This window comes from Rhinolophus ferrumequinum (genome assembly GCF_004115265.2).
Source record: "Rhinolophus ferrumequinum isolate MPI-CBG mRhiFer1 chromosome 5 unlocalized genomic scaffold, mRhiFer1_v1.p scaffold_110_arrow_ctg1, whole genome shotgun sequence".
NCBI classification, from domain to species: Eukaryota; Metazoa; Chordata; class Mammalia; order Chiroptera; family Rhinolophidae; genus Rhinolophus; species Rhinolophus ferrumequinum.
The window spans coordinates 15,994,835-16,010,308 of record NW_022680355.1 but is presented as its reverse complement, the minus strand read 5'-3'; the positions used below and the strand labels follow the sequence as shown (position 1 = coordinate 16,010,308).

General features: G+C 41.2%; 1 protein-coding gene across 4 annotated transcripts in view; it reads right to left on the bottom strand.

Annotated features, from left to right (window-relative positions):
- The window catches only part of CELF2 (CUGBP Elav-like family member 2), a 486,548-nt gene that overhangs the window by 284,829 nt on the left and 186,245 nt on the right, over window positions 1-15,474 (bottom strand). The window contains exon 1 of one of the 4 annotated variants that reach the window (XM_033100765.1): window positions 7,810-8,049. The exons of 2 other annotated variants lie outside the window; for them this stretch is intronic. In XM_033100765.1, coding sequence (XP_032956656.1) covers window positions 7,810-7,883 — 74 coding nt within the window. In that variant the 5' untranslated portion in view covers window positions 7,884-8,049. Of the gene's footprint in view, window positions 1-7,809; window positions 8,050-15,474 lie in introns of those variants that run through there. One more of the 4 variants, XM_033100766.1, reaches the window with a different exon arrangement.

Sequence of the window (15,474 nt, the reverse complement as noted above, 5' to 3'; positions counted from 1 at the left end):
TCAGGAGGGAAGAAGAAAACACAGTAGCTTCACTAGAGAGACGTGTGTCCTCAACCTAAAGCTGCCCTTCCTTACGCTTTTTTATAGCACCCTTCCCTTTTATTATTCCTCTAAGAGTTTTCAAGGAGAAGTTCAACCTGCATGTGTTCACCTGTGTGACAAGTGGGTGTGAGAGTGTGTATGCGTGTGTGAGTTGGTCTACTCCAGTTAACCCCTTATAGGTCTATCAGTCTCCTCTAACTTTAGCCTTTGTAAGCCTTCAGTTTATGTGCTGGATGCCCATTAGGCACAATCACAATCGTAAGGACTTCTTTCAACAGTGACAGGAAGCTACGGAGTAACACATGGGTCACATACCACGTGGCAGCAGCCAGGAATTTGGTCTGACCAGGACCAGCTGGGTCTCCCCAACAAAATATTGATTTAGCGTCTATTGTCCAGATTTTTCTGTGAGGAGCCTTTCTTTCTTCCTACTCTAAACCTAAAAGATCTTGATAGTTGATAGCAACATCTCAATTGTAACTGTGAAAAGGAAGGGGCCCCTGGCTCGCTAGGATAGAAAGGGCTGCTAAACGGGGAAGGGTCTCAGCTTCTCATCTAGTAAGGTATGAAGGATCATCAGAGCGAAATTCTTTCATCACCTTTATTGGAAGATACTCTGGTTTTTTGGGCCAAAGAGTCCAAACATAGTCCTGTGACCTACAGCTACCGTGTTACCCCGAAAATAAGACCTAGTCGGACCATCAGCTCTAATGCATCTTTTGGAACAAAAATGAACATAAGACCCAGTATTATATTATATTATATTATACCCGGTCTTATAGTAAAATAAGATGGGGTCTTATATTAATTTTTGCTCCAAAAGACGCTGATGATCCGGCTAGGTCTTATTTTCAGGGAAACACAGTAGCAGTGTCACTAATCTCAGGTACATCTTTGGTTAACATGTTAAAGCTTTCTGAATTTTTAATTTTTCAGTTTATGAAGGTAATAATCTATTTATAAACACGTTATGTTGTGCAACAATTTCATAATTTTAATTAGCCAAAGACTATTAAATGGAAGATATTTTAAGAATTATGTCCAATAAGGTGGTTTTTCATATATTTTTTCACATATATACGTATGTATGTATACATGTGTACACACACACACACATTTTATGCCTATTGACCCCAGCCAGGTGAATAACAAAATATTTGGCTCTTTTAGCCTAAAGGACCAACTGATTTTATTGGCAGCAGATGAATGTAGTACAACTTTCCTGCTACAGGGGGAGAGTAGGACAAACAAAGACATAATTCATGGAAAAGAATATAGAATTCCTTAAAATTTAATGAGCCTAAACCAAGCTATGAACTTTCTCTAAGAAAAAGCGTGGAGAGTGAGCCTTTCAGCACATTGCCGAATTCTGACCCCACCTCGGAAGCTGAAGACCTATTCACTCCTATGGTACCCAAACACCATTTGTTTCAAGCTGTCCAAAAATTATGTCAAAATGTCAAATCCATCAGCTGAAATTAACTGCATTCTCTCTGAGGAGTGAGTCACCGCCATCCACCGTGAAAGTAGAAAAATCTTCAGTCCTATTTGAGCCTATAAATGTCAGACAAAGCAGCTGGTGGGTTGTGGGAACTTGAATTCCGTGGTTATGACAGAGATAGCCACAAACAGTTTCAATGAAGATAAAAACCTCGTTGACTTCTTTCATTATTAATGCCTAAAATCAAAACGTTCCACGTGACCCATTTTAAAAGTGCTATTCCTATCCAAGGGATCCTGTGAATTGGTCATCTTTCTGCACGATTCTTACAGAAAGAAAGCACAAATCATTGAACTGAGATCTCTTCAGAATAGATTTCTTTATTTATAATCTGACCTTAAGTGAAAGGCCACATGAGTCTGGTAGAAAAGTCCAGAATAATCAACCGAAATGGTATTTTAGTCTAAACGCAGCCTAAACTTAATTTACATAAACCTTCGGGAGGAAAAAAAAAATGGGTCTAATAATGTGCTGGCAACTTAGCTCTGAGGCATTCATTCAAAGGAGGAATTAAAATTTAACCAAAAACCGAATTTGTACTCATCTGTCATTTGGAGAGCCATATGATTACATATTTATTAGCGTTCCATTTGAAATTATCAGCTGATCTGAAAGCATCAGTCTCAGTATCTGAACATAATATACAACCTGCAGTTCATAAAACAGACCGTTCGGAAAGCTCTGGGTGTCAGAGTGAAAGTGGAAATCTCAAACATGCTTACAGGGCATTTCAACAGTGGAACTGGAATTGCATTTCGATAAAACTAGTGGGAGGAGTCACTTTCTGTTGTTATTTAGAACAAATGGGAAGGGAGAAGCGGCCCAAAATCTCCCTCAATGTTCCCCCCTTTCTTTTCAAAGTCGCTAGGAGTGGAAAGCTCTCAGCAAATGAAAAAGGGATTCCCAGGAGGAGACCCAGGCTCCCCTCAGTTCACCTCCATATTCGGGGCAGGAGGATATTGGATGGCACAATTAAACAGCGATGACGCTGAAGGGGAATCATTATTTGACAATTACCTGAGAACATCACATTTACTGTGCTATTAGTTTGTTTCCCACAAAGGTTTTTCCAGGGGTGCACGGCTCCATTTCACTTAGATTTAGCACAAGCTTTTTCTTGAGGAAAAAATAAAAATACAGTTTCTGCACTGCTACACAAGTAGCACACGGCGGATGCTGGCTTTGTTACATTACCGGTCCCTCCCTGAAAGTGGAGACAGACAGGAAGACGTGAGCACATGTAGGTGCTGAACTCGAAACCATGCAAACATTCCCACCCTCCCCTCTGCAGTTTTCTAGAACACATATTACACCGAGAGCTCGCTAACTCCTTTGTGGTGTCCTAACCGGCAAACAAAAAGCAACATGGGACCCTGCCCCGGAAAAAAAAAAACTCTCTGACATGAACACTCTAAACTGGAAAAAACACTTTAAGACTGGGTGAAGTTCTGCACAGGAAGTGCCACACATCAAGGACTTATTTATTCAGCTCCTTGCTACGCACTGAAAATATTAAGTTTTCATTGAAATGCAAATAAGAGAAGGGATGTTTACAGTGTTGTTTCACAGTTGTGAGGTTTGTTTTTAATTCACTACAGTGACATCAGACCCCCATTGATAGTTGGTGTCCGGAGTCTACATATAAGCCTGCAGTAGGAACACAACCCGAATTCTGGCACAGTAGCCAGATCATATCGTGTGCAGGTTGTCTGACAATTGATCAGATTACTTTGCATGCCAAAACATTACCTGTCTTTTTATGAGAAGTAAATGAGTGTTACCTTGTAAGAAACAAAACCACAAGGAAGGGATAAAGAGAAATTAAAGTTTGGGGATTTGTGTTAAAAGTGTGTGTGCGTGGGGGGGAGTTTGCAGTCTTTTATCAGAGGCCAAATATACTGTCATTATAACAGTTGGAGGGAAAAACACTGAGGTGGAAAACATTCGAAACGATCCCATGAAATCTTAATTACTAGGTTCATATCTGAAAATCCTATCTCCTTTTTATCTTGTTCTGCAAGGTTCTTGTTCCCCCCAGTTCACTGCGTCTCATCAACAGATGCCAAAGTAATTTCAATCTAGAAAATTACAATTAAATAGCAAGGCTTACCAATTAAAATAATACCTCTAACCCAGATCAAAGATAACATTAGTGTTCTAAAATGCCAACAAGGGATGAGTTTTGGGTCTCAGGAAGCAGCTGATACTAAAATATGCAGTATTAACTGAGAAATCCCACCTGAAAATATATTTTTTAAATTTCCTTAAAGAACAATATGCACAGCCTTTTCTTTTAGAGTCTCTTCATTTTAATTTCCTCTCATGACCGTCGTGGAGTCAGGTGATAAATCTGTTATCACTGTATTTTATTAAGTGTAATGGCATTTTCCAAAAACAATATAAATGCCATCTTAAAAAAAAAAGAAAAAAGACCCACTGCTTTTGAGTATCTTTCTGGTACTTTGTAAACCCCGAAATATTTTTATTTTATTCATTTTTTTAAATTAAGGTTTATTGGGGTGACAATTGTTAGTAAAGTTACATAGATTTCAGTTGTACAATTCTGTATTACATCATCTATAAATCTCATTGTGTGTTCACCACCCAGAGTCAGTTCTCCTTCCATCACCATATATTTGACGAACATATTTTTAAATAAAATATATTCTCTTTTGTTAACTGACATAAGGAAAAACAGTGCAAATTTGCATCAAATCAGAGTCAAATCTGAAAAGGTGATATGTATGTATTTCCTGTAGTGCTCAATCATTCTCATGTGGCACCACTTTGGTTTTCTGACAAAAACCTAAGTCATGTTCAGTTCATTAACATGGGAACATGTGTTTCTATAACACACAAGCCTTTGCCACACAGCTTTGCCATTTCCTGACTTCCTGGCAAGTACGCAACCTCTTTAAGCATCACCTCTAAAATGGGTATAATAACCACCCTGCAGATCTATTGTGAAGGTTAGAGACAGTGTAACTAAAGTGTCTTGGCACATAGCAGGCAATTAATGACTCACACTTTTGCCATATTGGGGGTTGGGAGGGAGAAAGCAATAATTCTGCTGCCTTCTTAGACTGATCACATTGCCCCTTGGGTAGTTTCTTAATCTATAAAACAAGGGCTGATGAGATGGTCTCTAAAGCTCCTTTCACCTTTATAAATGATGTCCCTAGAATCACCTTTCAATCCAATTAGACATTGATAGACATTTTTCTAGTTAATTTGGGAGGACTTCATGAACAAAAAGGGGGGAATTCACCAAGTTGATGAATTTATACTCAGGATGACTTTTCTTGTTTTCAATAAGGTTATTTACTGAATGTGAAAAAAACAAGATTTCATTTTAATTTATTGGTCGCTTCTTCTCAGTATCTTATTCTAACACTACAAATCTGAACTAATACTTTTGCAGATGCATTTACAGATTGTTTTCCACCTGTACTTCCTCATTTCCAGATACCTTTGTTTGGACTTTTTTGTTTAAAAAGACAAAAGAACCCTAAATGCATATATATGATTAAAAAGGTAAAACAAAGGAAGAAACACCTCACCCCCAACCCCAATCCAAAACCAGCTGCCCCAGTTTAAAACAGATTTTTTTAATGTTAATAAAATTTTTTAAATAAAATTCCTATTTTATTTTCATCATACTTCATTACAAAATGATATTCTATAGTAACATAAAGAGAACAAAACTTTAATAGCTAAGATGATTTAAAAGGTCCATTTTCAATTAGCTTTGATAGTAAATATTTAACACCCCAAGACTGAAGCATGTGTCCTCACAATTCCACACCTCCCCAGAGCCCTGAATGACCTGGGCTTTTTACACTGGATGGTTTGTGGGGCCAGTAAGCGTAATAACTCATTGGTTCATCTGCCTTGAGGACTCAAGCATATTACTACATCTTTCAAACTTATCTAATATATTCTTGTGGGAAAAGGCTATTGAAAATATGCTCTATTGATTTAAAAAATCAACACCAGAAAAGTCCCTATGCTGTGAGTTCCTTTTAAGAATAGGCCAATATCTAGCCGACTGCAATTTAATGCAAATGGCAATATACCATACACAAAAACCAGTCCGGGAAACAATAAATCTGCACAGCTGTCTTCTCAACTGTATGCATAAGGCGATCCGAAACACTGCTAGGTGGGGTTCAAGCATTTTCAACCCTCCCACATCCCTCTCTATTCCCCAGAGATCATCTCCAATGTAAGTTAATTACAAACTCTTTTGGAAAACATGCTACAGTATTCTCAGGGATAAGGAGACACAAAATAGTTACCTTGGGAACAAAGAATAAAAATATCATTTACAAATCCTCTATTTTTCTTCTCTTTAAAAAAGTTCAATTAAGCAATAGTTGACAGTGAAAACAATTTGAGTTTGATTTCAAAGGAGATCATTTGGAAAAAACTAACATCCGGAGGAGAAGTGCGGGTAGAAATTATACTAGGATTTGTATGATAGTCCGTGGCTAAAATACAAAGGCTCTATTCAGAGCAAATGGTTGGAACAAGTCACATTCATCCACCTAATGAAAAGGACAAACGAAACTTTCATAAATCATAATTTAACGGACAAGAGACAGCATCTCTCAGAGGTCGCTAACACTTTAAATCCATAGAGCATTCATTAGCTAGATATATTATGGTCACTTATATAGCAGGTGACCATAAACTGAAAACCACGGCCAAGCCAATCCTTCAGTTCAGCCCCACACTCCTCTAGAGACAAGGACACACACAAAACTTTCAATAGCTAATGTGCAAACATGTATTATATATCTTTACAGATGTATCTTTTAAGGGGGGCAGGACAGAGATCTTTTAAACAAATACCATGGGAGTGCTACTAACCAACAATTTCTCCGAAAAAGCTGCCCTAAGGAAACTCAGTATTTTAAATTTATGTTATCTGATTATCTTAGTTGAGACAATGAACCTTACTGCGTGTAAAACAAGTTAACATTCTTAATACCCACTGAAAGGACAATTCGAATTTAACAGATTCTATCCTCCCCAATTAAAAAAAAAAAATCCTAGGGGCTCAAATAATTGGCCACTGCGGAATTTCTCAAGAATCACTAACTCATAACATTTAACATAGGAAAAAAGGAATCTAGCACCGTAGGGGAAAGTTAGTTGCCAGGTAAATGGATCATAAAGCTCAGAATGGCATGAAAATTGCAAAGTACAGTAACGTGCCAGAAAGAATATGGATGTTAAGTCTTACAATGAGCAGAATAGGAAACATTTTATGTGGACTCTTACCAAGGACAGCAGTCCTTTACACCAGATTAATTGTGGCCTCAATTCACTATCAGATTTCTTGCCTGGTAATTGAGAATTTCACATATTCCATGTCTAAAATGGACACAGACCTTTCAGACCCCCTTCTGGCAATCCCTTTTCTCTCTTCGGGTTTTCTTTTCACAACACGTCTGACAAACAAGCAGATCCTACCGAGGTGAAAGTGCCTGAGTTGGTAAGAGAAACTTTCCTCTCAACACTAACGAGCCAGATAAAAATGAGGCATACTTCCCTTTCCTCAGGAATCCCAGCTCTCTACTCCCAATAAACTCTCTACCCTAGTTTGACGACACGTAAAACATCCAGAAGCACATTAATTATTAAATTATAGGTTGCATATCAGACAAAACCACCACGATTACGTAAAAATTACCATTCATTTCTGCAATAGAGCACACCTGGCTATTTTAATGCTTTATATCCCCCCTCCCTTTTTTTCTTCTTCCTCTTCTCTCCTTCCACTCTCCGAACCATAGGAAAGGAATCTTTGCAAATGGAAAGTCAGAAGAGCGGGCTCATTTGGTCACACCGGTTTGTTAAATGGGCCGAGACAGCTCCATCAGCCCCGCATCTCCAATGACAGCAGCGTGCACGCGCGCACCCACCCCACCCCGGGCCGCCGCGCCCCGCTGGCCGGTACTCGCCCGGTTCCCGCTCGCTGGTCCCTGGTCCCCGCTCGCGTGCCGCTGGCCCCGATCCCTGTCCCCGCGCCGCTCAGTACGTCAGGACACTCTCCCTCCTCCCCAGGTCCAGCGCCGGCTCGGAAGCCCACGGGAGGCGGCTGATCCGCAGCCGCCACCCGCGGTCCCCGGGGCGGAGGAGCCGCCGCGCGCGCCTCGCCCTTTTCGGGGCTCCGGGAAGGCGACTCGGAGGCGGCCGCCCGGCCGGGTGCGCGGGGAGAGCGCCCTCGCGGCCCCACGTTCCCCCGGGGCCCCACTCACATTCGGTCGGGAACTAGCAGGCGGCCCTCCACCATCATGTCCGGGAGGAAATCCAGCTTGAAGGCAGAAGTCATGTTCGCGGCGCACGCGGCGCTCGGAGGGCGGGCGGGGGGCGGCGGTGCGCGCGTCCGAGCGGCCGCGGGCGGCGAGACGGACAGGGACAGGTGCGCGTGGCCTCCCCGCGGCGGCCGCCCGAGCCGGCACTTGTCACATTCTCTCCCCTCCCGCGCTCCGCCAACCCCCTCAGCATCCAGCGCCGCGGCCACGGTCTGCGGAGCGCCAGGTGCGGCGAGTGGGGGCGGAGCTCGGCGCCCGCGCGCCGCCGCTTAACCCCCGCGGGCCCGCCCGGGGGAGGGACCGGCCCCAGGCAGGCGGCTGCGGCCGCGGAGCTCACCAGCTTCAAAAATAGCCCCGCTTGCCCAGGGTCCCCGAGCATCCAGAAACGATCACCGCGCTGACTCTGCCCTGTTCCACTCAGTTCCCCATTTCCACAGCGCCTGGCACGAGGACGAAGAGCCGCTGGTAGGAGATTTCGTGCCGCTGCATGGCCAAAGCCTAGGGCGCTTCCCGGTCAAAACCAAACTCCCAAAGCCACCAGGCACCGACTCATCCCGAGTGTTTGTTCAATGCTCTCGGTGTGATATGCTTGCCGGTGTATGAACTAACAGTAATCACTGAAGTAGCATTCGTTTTTTATCCAAAGTAAATATCTCATAAATGCCCCCAGTGACATTCAAGGACTTATCTCAGTGCTTTAAGGAGAAAGATAAATCAATCTCCGCACAGCTATGTTTCCTTTTGTATCATCTTGAAAACAGAAGTATAAGGGACTGGAAATAAGGAACAGCAATAAACTACATTTTCTTTTAAGAAGATAAATCATGAATTTGTCATTTCCTAGTATTTAATACTATGATTAAAAACCAACAGTGCGGGCAGCCGGATGGCTCAATTGGTTAGAGCCTGAGTTCTCAACAACAAGGTTGCAGGTTCAACTCCCCTATGGGATGGTGGGCTGCGCCCCTGCAACCAAAGATTGAAAATGGCAACTGACTTGGAGCTGAGCTGTGCCCTCCACAACCAGATTGACAAGACTTGGAGCTGATGGGCCCTGGAGAAACACATTGTTCCCCAATATAATCTTGAAAAAAAAAAAAACAACAGTGACTGTATGAAAGACTGTTAGGTCTATAAATGGCCATGAAGCTTCAATACCCGTTTAAGATTCGTGAGTGATTTACTGCTAGGAATTGAGAACAAGGACAAAACTAGTACAAAGGAATGAAAGCAGGTGAGTTTAATGTGCTCAAATTCTTGAAAGATAAGTAGATTATGCGGTGGCATTCTAATTTAGTATTCTCATTACTGTATTGTTTGTTTATTTGGACAAAACCAAACTTTTCACAATGTCACAAATATGTAAAACTTCTTCATGGCCTATTTCACATTCTAAAACAACATCATAAATGGCAGACATTAAGAGTTTGCCTGTTTTGGTAATCATCATGGTAGTCAGGGGGTTAAACGACGAAGTCACGTGTAGTTAAATGTGTCACGTGCAGTTAAATCTGTCACACACCAGATATGAAGAAAAATATCATTTTTTTTCTCACCAATTTCTTATGTGATAATGAGAACTGACCATCTTTAGCGGTTATGAAGGAAAATGGATATTTATACACCAATTTTAAACCCACATATCAATTTTAAATCCAGGCTTGATGCATTGAGCAACATGGAGTAATAAGCCTGAGAATTCAATTAAGACCATGAATACACAATTTACTTGATTTCCTTCTTCTGCTGAACAATATGTCTGGCTTTTGACCGAGATAGTTTTAATTCCAAGACAGTGAGATGTAGGGCTGGAACACATTGCCTTTCTGAGGAACCAGGTCTAGGTTTATAAGGAATTGAAAAACAGATGCAATAAAATTAATTCTGATATCCCAAATGCCCAAACTTTTCCTAATACATAATACTAAGTTACACTTATTCCTTACCCCAGCTACGGCAGGCTACATTTGCAATTGTAAGAATTTTTTTGGTCTTTCAATAATTTGAATAAAGTAATTAGCTGGGTAAATTACACAAACCTTGACAGTTCTTGCTTTTCCATACATTATTTACATCAATCCCAAGTGTATAGAATGAGCTGACTGTATAACATTTATTTAAAGAACGAACAATCAGAACCAGTCCCCACAACAGAAGCAGAGCATAACAGCATTAATCAAAAAGAAAAAAAAGTTTTTTTCCAAATCACCTATGGAATAAAGCTCCATCTAATGTCTACATTCCATAAGGTAGAAAAAGCTTCATGAACATGCACACTTCTGAAATATTTATTTTCCCTTTAATTGCATGTGAATTCGTTGGGAGAAGCTGTCTGGAAGCCCTCTTACTGACTTAAGCCTTCTCAGCAGTTTGTTAAATTCTTGCCTCCAGTCCCTGGAGGCGATCGCGGATTCAAAGCAGCTTTTAATCACACTATAAGGAGGGTGAAGTAGTGTGTAAGTAGGTCATAGAGAAAGAATTACGAGTGCATAGGTTATTGCCTTATTTAACAACTAGAGTGTACCAGAGTTTTCAAAGCACATTTGCTTTGCCATTGAAAGTTAGAAGCAAAACCAGGGTCAAATATAAAAATCATTCTTCCGTGGGATACAGTGACAACGTGAACCAGCGAAAGCTTCTAAGGGATGGCTGAGTTTAAATAGTTTGGCTGCCAAATACATAAGTAATATAGCAATTGCATAGGCATTTGACGCAGGCGCCAGAAACAAAACACACACACACACACATGCACACACACCATAGGGTTTTGTTTCCATGATCACAGTACAGGTACAATAGCTGTTTTCAAAAATACAAATTTCAAAAGTTCTTGAGCTTGAAAATGAAAACAAAACACCCCACCAAATACCATCTGATGAAAAGCTTAAATTTCTCATTTCACTGCTTTGGCAGAAGGAAAAAAAAAAAAACACAACCACCACCAACAAAAAAAACTGAAAACAACTCGATGGGGTCCCTTTTTTAATTTCCATGCAGTAATAAGCCATCAGGTGTCATGTTTTGGCAGTCGCAGTTACTTGGCAGACAGCTCCACTGGGCCACCGTTGAACACACCGGTTCGGTGAAGCTATTCTGGAGGCAAGGATCTTATCAGCAATGAAAGAGGCGGGAGCCAATGGCAGGCTCCTCTACTGGACATGACCTGGTTGGTGACACCACTGTGTGCTGACATCACCGCGGACGGGGCTATTGGGAACCATGAAGTTTCCTCATAGTTTTAGCTTCATTGTAGAAAAACCGTAAGCTCTTCCCTAGGCCCATCCCCCTACCTTCCCTAATTGTCTCTCTCTCTCTTTTTTTAATCAACTTGCTATTCATTTCCCAAACAAAAGGCAATTCAAGATTGGAAGCACTTCAAGGGAAAGTTTCTGAATGACCTCATTTTAGATGAGGCCTTCCAATGCAATCCATTGCACTGTGCTATTTCAGCAAAACCCCTTTCCCTCTCACGCCTCATCTCAAACTGAATTTTGTCCAATGGTCATTGTTTGAGCACTGAATTATCGCTGGCATTAAAAAAAACCCACAAAAACACAACACTTTCAATAGAAACAGAGTGCTAATAAATGCATTTGTACATAGAATACGCACTGCTTGAACTCAAAGAATCCTATTTCTGTCACCCCACTAAATCAATGAACCAGAATGTAGTCCCTTGACCTTTCAACATTGTTGCTCAAAGTGTATATTATAACTGACACACTGGTACCTGACATAGACTGATTGATGTTTATAACCAAACAATTAATTTTTTTCTCCTGCAGACAACCCTGTAAATTTTATGACAAATTTCCATTTTAAAAAACATTCCTATACATAACTTCACGCATTGCAATCTCTTTAAAAGCAGACTGTCAGCTACGCAACAACTGTAGATGAACCAGCGCTGTTCTGTCTAACTCAAAAAGCCACCTTCACAAAAGGGTTTTTTCCCCCGTCACTTCTGGCTCATCCTTACAAACTACAATCCAAAATATCTTTTCCCCTATCACATTTTCAAATTCAAATTTTATTAACATAGCTGTTTTGGTTAAAAAAAAAAAAAAAAAAGCCCATTGCGCTCAGAGCCATTTGGAGCAAGAAATACCGGACCTACAAGGGGGTTTCCCATCATTTCCAGCCAATAATTTTGAAATCCACATGAATTTTAAGTACCTAAGAGAGTATCTGACTTTGTGGCCATGTGTTTGTTCCTGGCTTACCCAGTTTCATTAGCAACTTGCAATAATAATAATAATAAAAAAACTGAAATAGATCCTCAAGTGATACATTGTAAATACATCTTTTCTTAGCTCCATAAAAGTGTCACTTAAGAAATAAATACTTAGATCACCAATCATAAGTTTAAAATGATAACCTTATTACTCCCCCTGCCTCCCCCATACACACACACTTTGGAAAGCTTCTGGAATGGTGATTTTTATCACCTTCTTCAAACAACTTAAGTGAAATTAAATGCCAATAAAGATGAACTCATTATTAAACTCATATTTTTACATTTTTATGGGAATTTTAAGTAGTCACTCTCCCTTGAGAACAGCTGCTACTGGCTTTTGGCAATCTTGTGTTTTTCTGAATCTGTTTTTAATAGAGCGAAAATACCTAAGAGTGAATTTATCTCCCTCCTGAAGAGGCCCTCCGACTGAACATGGTCTTTGCATACATACCTTCGTGCTCGGAAGTGAGGTGCTCCTCTAGAGTTTTCAGAAGCCTCCATTCCAAGGGGGTGGAATGCTAACGCTGTGGAACCGGCAGACCCAGAGCCCAGCCAGCTCATCATTTCCCTCTCTAACTCGCCTTTCCCTTTCTCTCCTTTCTCCATTACACTGCTGCTGCCTTCTTTGTTCCCCCCTCCCCCCACCTTTCAGCTTTTTCTTTCTTTCTCCGTGTTCCCCTTTTCTCTCTCCAATGGAAGCCAGATAATGCCAGAAGCTTTCCCTCTGCAGCTGTGTGCCTGAAGAGCCGGTGACTACAAAAGTGAAGTGAGTTGCTGTGGGTTGCTTATCTGCGAGAGAAATCAAGTTTGCTTTGCCTTGACCAAAGCTGATTTCTGACCTAGGCACAGCTGTCTCTGGAATTGGGCTTCCTTCCAGACATTACCAGGGGGCGGGAGGGGGAGGATGTAAGACTGTGTCCCACCAAGTGAGTAAATTGGATGTGAAAATTGGGAAGGAAAAGAATGGAGAAAGGATGGGGAGATGAAAAAAGCTTGTCTGTCCATCATGGTGGATTTGCACACAAAGGCATTCAGGAAAAACCTCTGAAGGAATGTTCCAGTGGCCTCTTGAAGATGCCGAGATTTGTCAAACTATACCAGGTACCCTTATCTGGTGCCAGCCTGGCGGCAGGAGCAAAATTTATACCCATCAGAATGAGGTTTTTAGTTCCCTGGCAGTCTGCCCTTCAACACCCCCACCCCACAAAATGTTTTCCCCAATTGGCCAAAAGTTCTCATCTTACTGTCACGTGTTGTTAAATTAAAAAAGGAGAAATGATTGCTTGACAAACGGCAACAGCTGAACAGCAACAGCTGGGTGGATATTGTAAGCAGGCATAACACTAGGTCCACAGAGAAAGCAGCAACAGGTGGGGGTGAAAGAAAAAGAAAGGGAAATTTTAGCCTTAGGATGGGGTTGTTTGAGACAGACCTAGGCAAGAATCAAAATCTTGACCTAAGAGGAAATTTCTGGAGGCATGACAGCCCCACTTGCCTGAATGTCTTTCCTTTTCCTGAACAAATGAATTAGAGTGAGGATTAAGAGAGTAAAACAAAATACATAAATCCACTTTCGCCACAACAGTGACCAAGCCCTATCAAAGAGCTTTTGGTTACGAGGATCAGAAGTCATTCGAGATGGTGCAAGCAGACCAGACTTTTTCAAGCAAATGCTACTTGCATTCGGAGTGGAAAAGATTATAAGATTTAAGAACCACACCTGTTGGATTCTGCATTTGTTTCTGCCAAAGAGTTGATGGAGGGAACACGTCATATAATTTTCTGATTCATCAGCTAGACATTTGTCATGTGCATGGATGGCCTTCATTTCCTCGTAGGGATGAATGGCTGAAAAGTCAGAGCCGACCGTGACCGTCACATAAGAAGTACAATGTGTTAGCCTAATTATCCCTACAGCAATTATGTAACCAAGCTATTCAAGTGACATAGAGGTTGAAAATACATTAAGGTTTTGAGCACAGGAAATTTATTTTTTCCCTAGAATATGGTTCAACTCTCTAGCCATTTTGAGCTTATGATAGAGGTTTTTGAAAATCCCAAATGACTTTGTATTTAAATTTGCTTTTGATGCTAATTCCCATGAACTCCATTAGGAATAAAAAAGAATGTTTTTTTTTCTTTCTCTTAAAAAAACAAAAACAAAAACAAAACCTACCCAAAATGTTCATGGAAAGGGGGTGTAGCTCTCTAGCCAAGCTAAGCGGATTGTGTTCTATCTTGTCGTATCTCTACTGTGGAGTATAAACTTTTGTGTTACCCAACAGCTTACTTTCTCAATACTCTGGGGAGGCGAGTGGCTACATTTGCCCTATTTCATAGGAATAAGGCAAGCTTAGAGAGGAGGAGATGTGAATGACCTTGGGTGTCTGAGGAAGAAAGGTGATCAGGCTGAGGATTTTGTTTTCTTTTAACAGCAAAGATCAATCCAGAGTGTCCTAAGGACACCTTCCCCCTCCTGTTCCACCCAGTTCAAGTCCCTCTCCACTTGGTATTTTTTTACCTACGGTTCTGTTTCCATGACCGTTGTGAGCTTCTTGATGGCTGAGACTATGTTCTATATTGAGCACAAAATATCTTTGTTGCTTGATTGGTTATGATCGCAGTATGACCTATTCTGGCCCCTAACACAGATTAAAAAATCACACTTCAATTTCATCAATCTTTAAAACTCTCTATTATTCCTCCCAACATCTGTTCCCATTATACAGATGAAAGCCTGAAAAAAGTGAGGCATAGGATGCTTTAACTCAAAGACCTCACGAATCAGTGGGGATATAGAAGAGAGTTGTGGTGAGAACTCAGAAGCAGAAAACTGCTGAGACTTTTCCTTTCTTATTCCTTGTTTTTCCTTTCTTGTACAGCGTACTAAATGGCAAAACTAGGAGGTGCGTAAAAATCAATGTCCAACAGTGGAAATGTAGCCCCAGAGGAAGGTCTGACTTTAAAGTGTCAAATGTTCAATCGTTAATACTTTTCAAGTTAGCCACGGAAGGAGTTCGGCTGAGTCTGGAGTTAGAACCACTCCCACTATGACCTGTGTGTCTATCGGACCACCACATCACCTCTCTCAGGCTCGGTTTATCTTTAAAATGGAAATAACTGAACTACTACTAACTCTTGGATATCTGTGAGGATTAAATTAGATAAAGAAACCACCTAATGTCGTGCTGGGCATAGAGGAAATTGTTAATAAATTTCGGTCTTATTCCTCACCTCCAATCTTAACTCTCCCCACCACCCCCATCTTTGTTTAATCTTGGAACTGGCAAAAGGAGGAAAAGAGAAAGCCAGCCCTAAATGTATTGTCCTGTACCATTAAGGTTTCCACTGGCACATCTACATCTAAGGCC